The sequence below is a fragment of the Cupressus sempervirens genome, chromosome 9 (genome assembly GCF_028749045.1).
Source record: "Cupressus sempervirens isolate cs-2001-9-10 chromosome 9, ASM2874904v1, whole genome shotgun sequence".
Lineage (NCBI taxonomy): Eukaryota > Viridiplantae > Streptophyta > Pinopsida > Cupressales > Cupressaceae > Cupressus > Cupressus sempervirens.
The window spans coordinates 368503612-368517671 of record NC_143126.1 but is presented as its reverse complement, the minus strand read 5'-3'; the positions used below and the strand labels follow the sequence as shown (position 1 = coordinate 368517671).

General features: G+C 32.8%; 1 protein-coding gene across 2 annotated transcripts in view; it reads right to left on the bottom strand.

The window, feature by feature from the left end:
• The window catches only part of CSTF77 (Tetratricopeptide repeat (TPR)-like superfamily protein), a 318878-nt gene that overhangs the window by 110955 nt on the left and 193863 nt on the right, over window positions 1-14060 (bottom strand). For both annotated transcript variants that reach the window (XM_089800149.1, XM_089800150.1), the window contains 3 exons: window positions 10854-10918; window positions 10472-10568; window positions 3315-3374 (listed from right to left, as the gene is read on the bottom strand). In XM_089800149.1, coding sequence (XP_089656275.1) covers window positions 3315-3374; window positions 10472-10568; window positions 10854-10918 — 222 coding nt within the window. The remainder of the gene's footprint in view (window positions 1-3314; window positions 3375-10471; window positions 10569-10853; window positions 10919-14060) is intronic.

Here is a 14060-nt window from a genome sequence, read left to right as displayed (position 1 = left end):
ACTGAATACATCAATCAAGAGAGTTGAATAATAAAAATTGCTTGAAAACTGAGAATAGCTATTGGACTGACATTTCTTTTGGGCGGTGCTATTTTTCATGTCATAACTTCTTGACTATATTATGAATAGTAAACTTTGATTATGCATTGGCAAGATTAGGTAGTGAATTAGTTTTGATGCTGTTCCACCCTCAAGGCCAATATGGGGAAAATCTGGAAGAAGAATTACACAAGAGATCCCCAAAAATGCAGAATAAGATAACTTTTAGAAAATGTCAAAATTTTGATTTTCAGGATTTTGCAGATTTGTAACAAAAACAGACACCTAAATACTTTGAAGAGCTCCCTAGATTAGTCAAAGGAGGAGGATTCAAACTACTTTAAAAGGACGTAACTTTTCTTGTAAAAGAAAAGCTTGCCTTTGAGGAGAATATGGCTCAGGGCATCGGCATACAAATTATCTAGTCTTGCATTCCTAATCCAACAATGCAATTGTAACCATGTTAAACTAATGCAGCTCTTGTTTTTGGAGGTGTAATTAGATTGTAATGTCCCCACTCCTTAGGACATGTTCACCTATTGAAATTATTAGCAAGATAATCTATTAAATTCAATTCTAATGATTGATATCTAGGAATGTTACTATTTCTACACATATTTGAGGATCCCTTAATTTGGCTTCCTAACCCTCTGGGAGGATCCCCTGTGTTCATGAGGAATGGCCTTTGATTATTTGGTCTTCTTCCCTAAAACTACCTTTCAAGTTGGGCTTCATAATCCTATGGGAAGACCCTCTGGGTTCCTCAGAACGATCCTTGATTAGTTAGCCATTATCCTTCAAAGACCTACGAAACTATCTTAACACATGTACTACATTCTCTTCAATACATTCATTAATATAAATAAAGTCATAAACATAATTAAATAAATATAATCCATAAACATACATTTCTTACCTTCTTCTTTTCTTGGTCCATGTTGCTTTATCCTTAGTCGGCCCTTCAATGAATTATTCCTTCTACATTATCTCAACTCTATATTTACTTTCCAAAATTCTTCATTTTCTAATTATAAGAAAAGGAAAAAATATATTTTTTCATTTCTTCTTTTCCAAGAGTCACGACCTTTCATAATACAAATCCTTTGAAAAGTCACAACACTTCATAGTTATAATCCTTTCAAAAAGTCACAACACTTCATAACTAAAATCCTTTGGAAAAGTCTCAATAATTTATAATCAAAATTTTTTTTGAAGAGTCACAACTATTCATAATTATGACCCTTTCAAAGGTTCACATCCTTTCAATATCATTGATACTTTTTCAGAAAGTCACTTCCTTATTTTCTTCATATTACTTTCCTCTTCCATTTTTCCTTTTTGAACTCCTCCCCTCTTCTTCTTTTTTTCTACTCTCTAACATAAACTCTCCTCCCTTTTATATCTTAATTTTTAAGAGTCATGTCTATTTGTCAAACATCTCTTAACTTTTCATTACATTTAGTTAATTTATATTATTTATTTACTTATTTGAGTTTATTTTATTTATTATTAAGTTCTATTTAGAAAGTTAACATACTTTCTACAATATTGTCTCTTGTATTTAATTTTATTTCTTTCTTTACTCATTGAAAAAAAAAAAATTTAATTATTTAAAATATCACACTAAATATTATTTTATTAATAATATAGATTAAATAATTTATTTAATATTATTGTATTATCTAATTGTTATTAAAATTCTATCTTAAAATGAGGATATGACAAAGATCAATTTTTTAAACCAGAAAATGTGCAACTGCATAAATTGAAGTTCAGGAAAGTCCCTCATCTTTATGCCTTATGATTGACATATAAATTAAACAAGAAAGGATGGTCATGATCTGCTATAAGAACAATTTAACATTATAAAGAACTAAAAGGAGTAACTAAAATGAACAGAGTCTTAAGACTGCTCTTTTTTTTAGTGGCCTAAAGATGAAAAAGTAATGCCTCAAAGGCTCAAGACTAATAGCCAAAGGCAAGACCAAAAGAAAATATTACTAAAGACAAACAATATAGTGAGGAACTTGACCAAAAAGAGAAAGCCTTGGGCACTTTACTAAAGGAAGAGGATTTGGCTCAACCTAGAGCTCCCAAAGAATGCTTGACACATGAAATTGAGTCACCCACATTAGTGTATGGATATGGCAAATGGTGTGTAGAGTTCAGATGAAGCATTGGAAAATCTTGGTCTGCTCTGGATAGATCCAAGGGCTCCTTATCCATGACATTCTAAAAATCAAATCTTAATAACAGTTTTCAAGAATTTCTTTTGTTGGTTTCTTTCTTTCTGTTTCCTGTTGTTTGACTGCTGGTTAGCTGTATTATCTATTGGCAGTGTTTTGTAAATAGGGTTTTGGGTCCCTTCCAAAACTGTTTTACCCTATAATCAAAAACGGCTTTCAAGGATAATCTGATATTTATCAGACAGTAAAAAATAATTGAGATTCCTCATATTACTAAAACAGAAGCCATTCCACAGAAGCTTTTCCCTGCACTTGTGGCAAAAAAAATCTCACATTCAGTGATCCTTTTTGACATTCAGCATTTCCACATTAACAAATAGCATTTTTTCAAATAGCATTTTTTCACTGGACGTATTCCTGACTGGCGACACTCCACTAGATTTTTCTAAACTACCCTATCTGATGGAACAAGAACAATCAGATTCTACTCTATACACACATTCATGTGGCATGCATCTTTAAGTGAATGTCCTAACATAGCTTATTGTCAGGCCAGTCTAGATCACATAAAAAAAATCTTCCCTTTTAGGAAGTATAAAGTTCATTGTCAGGGAAGGGCATTCAATCAGAATAATGCAAAAATCCAAATGAAAGAAACCTGATCTAGCATGCCCTCCAAGTGGTGGTCATCAAAAGACTTCCAAACTATGCCTTCTAATCAAAATTCCAAATCAAATCAACCAGGAAGCATAAAGCTCATTATGAAATGAAGGACTATCTATTAGAACCAAGGAGAAAATACAAATGAGACAAAACTAATATTGCATGCACTCCAAATGATAGCTGTCAAAAATTTACTTATCATCCCTTGCTATTAAAATTGCTAATCACAGCAACCAAACAACTTTAGTCAAACATAAAGCAACTTGCAACATTGATACTTCAAAAGTAGCCATGATACCAAACCATTAATGGTACCATGAAGAACCATATATATTAAGCTATACCAATGCGATTTTCTAGGCGTCAAACTCTTGCTCAAAAAAGAAATTCAACTTCATTTCAGGACAATAAAACAACAATGCATACCTTTAACATGCTTGCTAGATCACCATATGTTTGTTCAAATCTAATAAACCGATTCCACACCTGAAGCATCCACCAAAGGAATATTATCTTGCCACTAGTTGGTAGCTCTAACAGATTGCCTCTCAAGCATGTGAGATGTAATAAAAATATTAGCACTTATTCGTGTAACTCTGAAGTATATTTTTAAAATACATACTAAAAATCAATATAAATATGGCAAAGCACTTGCTTGGGTTGCAATTAGAAAATGTAAATTAAAACAGCAACAAAATTTAAAAGTTGACATAAGTGTTAAAGTTGTAGCTTCAGTCAGATTGATTTGATCTGATATACATTACTGTTATTGGTAAATCATCATTTCCTATATATACTTATCTATTTTAAATAATATATCTTAATGTGTGCATATATATATATATATATATATATATATATATATATAATGTTATACATATTATATATATGGTTATTTATATTACTAATACATTAATATGTTAACTAGTGATGATTAACCGTAGAGACATGTCTCCTCCTCTCTTATTTATAAAATTATAACCTTCATTTGCATTTGGAACACAATCAATACAATGGCAATTGTTAGTACATTTGCAGCAATCCTAGAAAACAACATGGTATCAGAGCCAACTGCAAATGTAATAAACCAGAGTCAGAATGTAAAATGGCATCGAACATTATGATATATCTCCTTTGCAGCAACAACATTTCCTACACTCAGCATCGATCCATACTAGAGGATATTCTGGGAAGTTTAGTCCAGTCTGAAGTTGAAATAGTTGAACAAAGAATAATATTGCTGTTGGAAAATAATATCCACATCTCGAGTAGGAAGTATATTGCAGATACCACACTAAAGAAGTTTAAAATCATTGTAATTTCAGTCATAGCGTATATCTGATTGTATGGACCGACAAATGAAAAATTAACATTAAATTCATGAGAGGGTTGTAAGAATATTATTTACAGAATCGAGAAGAAATTATGAAAAGATTATTTGCAGACATTATTGAAGATCTTCATTAAAGAAAATTTGGAGATAGTTATGACAGTACTTTGAAAAGATATGGAAAAAGAAGCTCGAAATGTGATTATGATTTATTCCAAAAGAAAATGTTTGTAATGAATGAAAAAGATACAATAAAATCAGTGAGGAAATATAATAATATATTGAGTGATAAAGTTGAAGGAAGAAGCATCGAGCAATACATTGTTTCAGATTACTGTTGGAGACTATGCATCAGTAGTTATTTCCTAGGAAATCGTTGAAGAACAAGAGTTAGGTAAATTGCAGTAATATTTAGCCAAATCAATGAAGATTTAATTGCTTTAAGAATGAAGGGTGAAATTTCTAAGGAAAGAATATAAATTTATGGAAAGGTTATATGAATATTTGGGAAGAATTATCTCAAAGCAGATATAATTAACCAGTCATCTTATCAACTCACATCAGATCTCTCTGAACATAACCTCTGGCATGAATCTGCATTTGTCTACACACAAGAAAAGGTGTCGTTGAAATAATTAGTTCCTTATGAAGCCAATATCCAATGTACCACAGGTTGGAAGTTTTTTTTCTGAAGCATCTAAATAGACACTATCAAACTCTAATCAAGACTCTATCTATACCTATCAGATGTCTAATTATGTTGTCTCATTCAAACACCCACAAAATAAAAGAATATGAAAGGAAGGAGCACCAATAACAGGTGAATGACATGTAGTGGGAAAGACCCATCGATTGAACCAAAAACATATATGGAAATCATATTGTTAGAACCATGCGATCCAAAGTATATGCAGGGAAGGCATAATCAATCCAAATATATCTGACACGTGTCAGCTATGGCACCTGGCATGAGGGGAAATAAACCCACATTCAAAGGTGACATAACAGTGAGATCTCATCCTTTGTCCCCACCAAAATCCATGGTGGTTATATATGGGCAGTCTCATCATATGTGTGATATTAATACTACTTTGGTACAGTGAAGTCCACATTGGCAGTTGCATATGCCGAAACTATGAAAGGCGGGTAACATGCTAATATGCCAGTGCTTTCAACAGTTCGCGAATATTGAATAGAGATAGGTGTATATCCGCTCAAGATTGCTCTAAGACTGCCACAGAGATTGGACATGTTTTAAAGATTAGCGAAAATAGTAGAAGGGGCTTCTGTAGACGTAATTTAATAAAGTTATGTCATCTACAGCGAGGCCCTCAATCCTAAGCAATGGTCACAGAGGCTAGAGTCAATCAATTAGAGTACAAATGACAACATTAGTAGCCACTCCATCAGTGCTAGGTTGATATGGTTGAGACGTTAGACTTGGAAGTTCTGAGAACATATCGGTGAATGCCAAGTTAGGTAAGAGAAATATGTTTCTAAGAGGTCAGATACCAAACATTGGAGAATCTAACAACACCATTAAGTTCCCTTAGATTAAAATAAGCTCGATTGTGCATAAAATTGTGTTGCAAGGATTTGATGGGGACCATAAAAATGATTGACTTAATATATCTACAACACATTTTCATTGGAAACAAATGAACTATAATGTTCAAATATTTGACAAATCATAGCACAAAGCTGGCTGCGTTAGTTCCATTCAATTACAAATAAATATATTGCTGTCTCATTAATATCTTGAAGATAAGAATAACTAAATAAAATTGTAATATTCAAGAGTAGAAGCCAAAGGAAAAGTATGATGCTTGTCAACTTAAGGAATTGGAAATACTCAATAGTGAAACACCCTATTAAATCATGAAGAGATCAGTTGGGTATTTATTTTATATTATTGAAGTTGAAGACTTTAAGATTGCAGTTACAAGATACTTGGAACTAAGACTATCCATTCAAGTTCGAGACATCTAGTGTGGGATGTCAGAATGGTATCATTGGTAAAATCCTAATCAAAGTAACATATATTAAGTCAGATACAAAGAAAATTACATATTAAAATTTAGCATCAAAAACCGAAATGTGAATGCTGAGATGGGGACATATATTCACTCATCAAGGAAACGTAGAGGCTGCTAAAAGAAAATCTATACTTTATCACAATTCCCAGATTTCATTGATTAAGGAAGACACATTGTTGCAAAAGCACCATATAAATATAAATTGATGGCCGGAAGGCTGCTATGCAGTGGCATGAATAAAGAAGGAAGTAAAATGAGAGGTGAAATGACAGTCCATCAGGGAAAACAATGATGTTGGTAGTGCTAAGTTCAAGCATGTTATTATACATACTATACAACACTTTAAGATTAAAATGAAATGAGTGGGAATTCGACATTGTGGGGGGATAGGAATAATAATAACCAATGTTCTATTCCCACTTGAACCATCTTTAGAAAAGAACTGTTCACTCACAAATGTGTGGATAAGTATTCTTATTTTTTTACATTTATCTACTCATTGTAGTCTCTCTCCTATTTGTAATCCTATACATACTATAAGAGTTATTTGTCTTGATCTTTTCCTTTATGTCTAAGGATGTTCTTGCAGGAAAAGAAGGTTGGTATTATACACACGCTACCAAATATCGAGCAAACTCAATCTTATGGTAGTAGCTCAAAAGAAGCTGTGATCTAAAATTCATTAGTCATTTGATGATCAGACTAGATAATGTAAGGCTCTTAAAGCGAATATTCTTGATGATGATTAAGAGGGAGTCTAACGCTTTTTCAAAGGCAATATAAGAGTTCAAAAGGTTGATATTTAGAGGGAGTCTAAAAATACATAGTGTGAATGCATGTTTTTTAAATGGGCCTACCCATGTATACATCATGAGGAAGTAACAACTTGTCACCAAAAAATCGGAAGATTGATATCAGATTCAGAGGGAGTTCAACAGACATCCTTAGGCGAAGAGAGCTCTAAGGGAGTAACTAGAGGATCTAACTTCCCAAGATCATTGTTCAGAGGGAGAATTTTTGAGGTGTAATCCTCTGTAAATGGTATCTTCTCAATGAGGAGAAGTTCTAAGTGAAACTCCTTGTAATGCATTCTTCTCTATGAGAGAGAATTGCGGAGAAGTTCTAAGTGAAAATCCTTGTAATGCATTCTTCTTTGTACCACCCTCTGACTTGGTTTATGGTGGTTACTATTTTGCATATGATATGTAATGAAAAGGTGACGATCTTTCATGTGTGTAAAGTCACTATTGTAAGGTGATGACCATATCAATAGTTTGACCTATCTCCTAGATATGCTACATTAACTTGTAGCACCTAAATGTGTTGGATGTCTAAGAGCAAGTGTTATCATGGTTCTTTGGGCTGGATTTTGCCGAACACTATGATAACCAACTCATCATGGTTCTTTGGGCCAAATTTTGCCAGACACCATAATAACCAACTCATCATGGTTATTTGGCCCAGATTTTGCTGAACACCATGATAACCAACTTGTTATGGTTCCTTGGGCTGGATCTTGCTAGACACCATGACATAGTTACTATTTCGACCACACTTAAGGTGGTGTTTAAGCTTATATTAAAATTATGGAAATTGTTTCAATTGTGTGTTATGAAAGGTGAGAAATTTAGCCTCATAGTGAAGTGAATATCATACTGAGATGATATCTCTTCATATACTTGAGAGCATAATCTGTTCAACAAATCCTCCCTAGCTAAGAGGGAGTGCTAAAGTTGTAGGTTCAGTCGAATTGATTTGATCTGATATACATTACTTTTGTTGGTAAATCATCATTTCCTATATATACTTATCCATGTTAAATAATATATCTTATTGTATATAATACATATATATATTATTGTATATTAGTATATAAAATATATATTATAGTATATAAAATATATATATATATTGTTGTACATATTATATAATAATATATTATATATGGTTATTTATATTACTAATATATTAATATGTTAACTTGTGATGATAAACTGTACAGACATGTCTCCTCCTCTTTTATTTATAAGCCTTCATTTACATTTGGAACACAATCAATACAATGGAAATTGTTAGTATATTTGCAGTGATCTTAGAAAACAACAGTAAGAAAAGCTTTAAGAAATCCCAGCTTTATATGGTTGACACCACATCTCAGCCAGTTTGGTTGTAGCTCCATCAGAAGTTAAACCCCAAGAACATGAGACTCAATAAAATATTAAGACTGGCTCGTGGAACTCTGATGTCTATTAGGAGAATGCATGCTACAAGTACAGTCTTCAACCAACAATACAAAGTGCTAGCTTGGGTTGCAAGTCAAAATACAACTTAAAATGAAAAGAAAAATTCAAATGGAAATTGGCAAAGTCACTCCTTGGTCATTTTTGGTTGAAGGGTTGCCTTTAGGCTGTCTTGGGCCATTTTGGGAGCCCTAGTCATTATTGGGGAGTCTTGTGTCGTTTTAGGGGTAAAGGGTTGTTTTTGGGACGATGAGAACTTTGACACATGCACTTAACCATTTGGTTCTATATTCAAGTACCCTTGCGGCAGATGCACCCTTCCCAATCAAAACAAATGGGAAACCCCTAAGTTGGTAAAAGTGAATGTGGACTCGTGATTAGTCTTCTCAATTAAAATAGTAGATGAAATTGCATGGTTAACCACCTCGGAATTGTGCTTGGGGCTTTGAAAATGAATATCGATTCCTATGGCAATGTAGTAATGCGAATGAACCTTGCATGTTAATCACATAGGTGGAAATTGAAATGTATGCACATAATTGAACACTTGGGAATCTTTGGATTGTTGTGAAAATCTTTCCACTTGCAATGGTGTTATGCTAATTGTATGGATGTGTTATACCTTTATTTAACAAAAAATGAATATCTTAAGTCTTTAGCCGATCCTTGTTTCCAAGGATTCTCAGGAAGGGCATCACACTTGGCATAGTGAGATAGCATTAAATGAACTTGCCAAGCAATAAGAAGTAAAGCTCCAAGAGCAGCAGAAATAACAAAGTTAGTGGAAATAATTTGTGAGCAGATGTTTTTTGAACAAAGAAGAATACCCATAAGAAGATGAAAACTCAATCTTCTGCAACATGCCTAGTTAAAACTCCACCTGAAGATATTGTGGACAGGTGTTTGCAAAGAACTAAAATTTCCAATGTAAGAAAATGCAGTGGGCCCAATTTCAGATAAATTTAGAGTTGTCTACAATAAGTCCATATGGGCTAAACAAGAAGAACCACCACACGCTCGTTCGGTAAATATAAAATACTAGTTTGCAAACAAGTCTGTGCCAGTTAAAACTGCATATTTATGTGCAAGTCAACTCGTCAGATATCAACCCATGCTCTGAAATTGATGGTATAATAAATGGCAAGACAAATGCAGACTGAAATGCACCATCTGAGTATTTTCCATGGTATATTGTAGCTCCAATATGAGGGACACCCCTCTTGTAATTTCCCAAGAAACTGTGACATTATGGAAATCATGCAATCTTGGTGATCTTTCAGGTCAAGAGTATCTAGATTCCAAAGCATCAACATAATGACGACTGAAGATGCAATATCCAATGGCCTAAATTTGAAAGCATCAAGTCAACCTAAAAATATAATATTTAGCTGGATCGTAGCGAATACAAAGTCAATTAATGTTAAAGAAAAAATTCTCAATAGTCATTTAACAACTTTACATGAACAATGGTGATTGACAACTTGATTTATATTCTGACAAAACGTTCCATTATGTAAACTATCTTAACCAAGCAGCTATGCCATCTCTTTAGTAAAGGATGAGAATATGATTGGGCCAGGATCCTAATTTCTTCTCAGGGGAGAAGATATGGGTACAAAGGCTGCAGCATTTTAATTATGATCTTTTGCCTTGAATACCTAAATATGCTAGTATGTTTTAAATGTACTTGTACAAGGTTGTTAAAAGGAAAACTGGACAATTTCTGAGAACAACAGCTCCCACCAAGAAAGACTTGTTATAAGATGTGTGAGTGTACAAGATGCAATACACTCTGCTATTAAACATATAAAAAATTGTATTCTTTGTATATGTTAAGTAAATTCAACAATATTTACTCTTCCTTACTATAGCATATCGATGAAGGCACTTAAGATCTACAAAAAGGCTATTTGTGAGCAGCACAATAAAGAAACATAAAACATTTTAAATATCCATCAAATCATAATTGATATTTACCTCAGTCGACTCCTCTGGAGGAAGAAGGCTGAGAGCTCGCTCAAATAATGCTCGAATATTTTTATCATCATTCAAGAGGCAAAGAAAATCTGCATATCTTTTTTTTTTTGGTTTAGGCACAAAAAGAGGTTGTTAGCCATTCTCTTTCATCATGTAACAGCAGTTCGATCTAAACTGCACAACTGGTATATCATGATAATCCTTATATAAATAAAATTAAATGAAAAAACTATAATTTAAGAGAAAAACTGTTTCAAAAGAATCTGGAAGCACTGAAAAAACATTTTCCTAGCCTATGCAATGTCAACAGTATAGCAGATCAGGAACTGACATTTCCTTCTAAAAGACTGTTTGTTCAAAAAAAAAAATTAACTGTACGTACTCAAGTATATACGCTGGCTCAAGCATAAATTTCTTAAGTCCCGCTTCAAAAACATTTTGTGCAACCTATAATAGAAAAGATTGAAAAAGTAAGTGTGTCAATACATCAAACATGGGAAAAAAAAGACAAAACCAAAAAATTAATTTGTGCAATAAAATGAAAACCAACAGAATAAAACATTGTTGAAGTGTATTACTACAACACATTGTGGCAACTACAAAACAATCTAAATAAGATAATCTATACAAATTAAAGCAACCTATTTGAGTAAACTTCTGTGACCAGGAGCAAGTACTTGGAGACTTATTTATAAATATAATTTAATAATGTCCAGAATATATCATGAGATAGAACTTTGAAAACAAGAATAGTAAATAAGGCATACAAGAATAGTAAATCAGAGATACAAGAACAGTAAATGGTAAAAGCAGCTTCTCTTTGAAACAACTTCTCTTTTGACCACTACAATAATAGGAAATCAGTTGTATTATTGTTTATATCCCTCTCAAAAAGTCTATAGAATCAGTTAATCCAGACACTATAACTTTCCATATATTTTTGTATCATCCAAAATATAGACATTAGACATTAGACATTATGAACACTTTTATTTGCATTTTTATTTGCCTATCCAAAATATCGACATTAAACATTATGCAGGCTTTTATTTGCCTTCTTTTTTTTTTGCCTATTAACATGGTTGACCTGAATTTTCTGGTGGGAGACTTCAATTTCTGGTCAGGAGACTTTGGGGATATCCCAAAGAACCCCGTCTGTCGGGTAGTTTCTGAAAATGTCTTTGGTACTAGAGACATGTATCCTTCTCCAAGGCACGTCTCAGGAAGTGGGAAACAGGTCTCCACATAATTATGGTAAAGACTTAAAACTATCCATTTAGAAAGATTGTTCCTCATATTGTTAAACAATATCTTAATTATGTATATTTTAAACCTGTATGCAGGTAGAGGGAATAAACTTATAACTTACGTTATTAGCATATTTGAATTGCATAAGCATATTTGCATATCAGAAACAGCAATTATCAATTGCACAAATTTGAAGGATCTCATTAGAAACAGCATCAATACTGCTATGAGCAATACTTGAAGTCCAGACATCACATACTATTATAGTTATTGCAGAGATAACAATTTGTATTGCTATTAGCAATACCAGTACATCTTCTTGGCATAATTACATTTCCACATTTGATATAGCAAGGATCACTGCACTAAGTACCATTAAAATATAATACTTTTCAATTGTATATCAGATACTGCTAATAACTCAATCTTGCATATATTTGTACATTCCATTTAGAAACAGCAGTTAAGACTTCATAAATATTTGTCGTGGTTATTATAGCAGTCACTTCGCTTAAACAAGAAGATAAAATCAAGTAATTGTCCAAGTTACCTTAGCTGATCAAAAAGGGGGCACTACAGATTATTACACTTCTTCATTTGAATGGCATCAAACTCTATTTTTGCTTACAACTAGAAGGACCAAAAATTTGAGGCAGAATTTGGAAGGCTAGCTTTTAGAGATTTGCGGTATTTCTACATCAATCTTCCCACTAAGAAAACAAAAAAAGAATCACAACAGTTTAAAAATAAAGAATAGTTTATTATAATAGTGATTTGTAACTTGAAAGATATAGACTTCACTTTTTCTTACTAAGCTACTCAACAATTCGAAAATAAACAATATTTTATGACTAATGGTAATTTGTAACTTGCAAAATATAAGACTTCACTTTTTCTTGCCTTGTATCTTGGTGGATCTTCCTCAAATAGCTCGTAGTGAAGAAAAGAACCTCCCCCTAGCTTGCTTATTCTAAAACTATAAGATGATGATGTCCCTCACCTCAACCTCGAGTGTCATCCTCTCAAAGCATGTTGAGAGGCCTTCCATAACATCCCCATTAGCATCTATAAAGCTATGAAGAAAAAAAAACATGAGCTAGAGGTAATACATCATTGCATAAATGGTTGGTGGAGATGATTGTTCTACCTTTGATAAACAATTTCCCCAATAAACAGTACTTTATTAATGATAGTAATTTGTAACTTGCAAGATATAGACTTCACTTTTTCTTACTAAGCTACTCAACAATTAGAAAATAAACAATACTTTATAACTAATAGTAATTTGTAACTTGCAAGATATAAGACTTCACTTTTTCTTACCTTGCATTTTGGTGGAACTTCCTCAAATAGCTAGTAGCGAAGAAAGAGCCTGCCCCTAGCTTGCTTACAATTCTACAACTATACATTGATGATGTCCCTCCCCTCAACCTCAAGCGGCATCCTCTCAAAGCATGTTGAGAGGCCTTCCATAACATCCCCATTAGCATCTACAAAGCTATGAAGAAGGAAACCTTGAGCTATAAGTAGTATCCCATTTCATAAATGGTTGGTCACCGTGACCTCCTAAATGTAGCTCGTAGGGTTTTGCATTCCATCCTTAAAAGTGTGAAACCCTCACCACTGACTCTGATAACTACTTAGTACAAGAAGACTGAACTTACAAAGAAACTAATTACTTGTAAAGTTTAAGAATAAACCATTCAATTTGAAATTGAAACAGGAAGTTAGCTTGACAATCTCTTAAAACTCTCTTGGCAAACACTTCATTAAAAGCTAGTGTTACCTAGGAGCACATTTCCAACATTATTTGACCAATCCCAAAAACTCTGAAACCCTTTCGCTAGCTGTCCCATTAAATTTATTTTATTTTTTTATTGTTTTAATAATTTGTTTGACTTCCACTCTTATGTAAACTCTCAATTTAAATTGTTTAACACAAATGTTATATTTGAGATTCTAATATGTATATATGCATGTTTTATCCATGTTTTCATATGAATATTTAAAATTTCCTTGTATATTTTTAAGTTTCCCTAATATTTTTGAGTGTGTATAAAGTCTACAATCTAGTCTAAGGGTCCTAGAAAGTTTGTATCAAATATTAGAGACCACTTAAATTACATTTACAGAATTATTCTTTCAAATTGTATTTAGATTAACAAGGAATTGATGTAATTTTTTCATGAAATCATTTGTAATTTCCAACTGGGTTGGTATTCAGGTTGATTGAATAGGTACTCAAATTGTGGAAGAGTTGGTCCTCTAGAACAGGGATTTGGTGATTCCTTAGTAATTATACATAATGTCCCATCTTTAGTGTGACCATGATAGTGGAAGG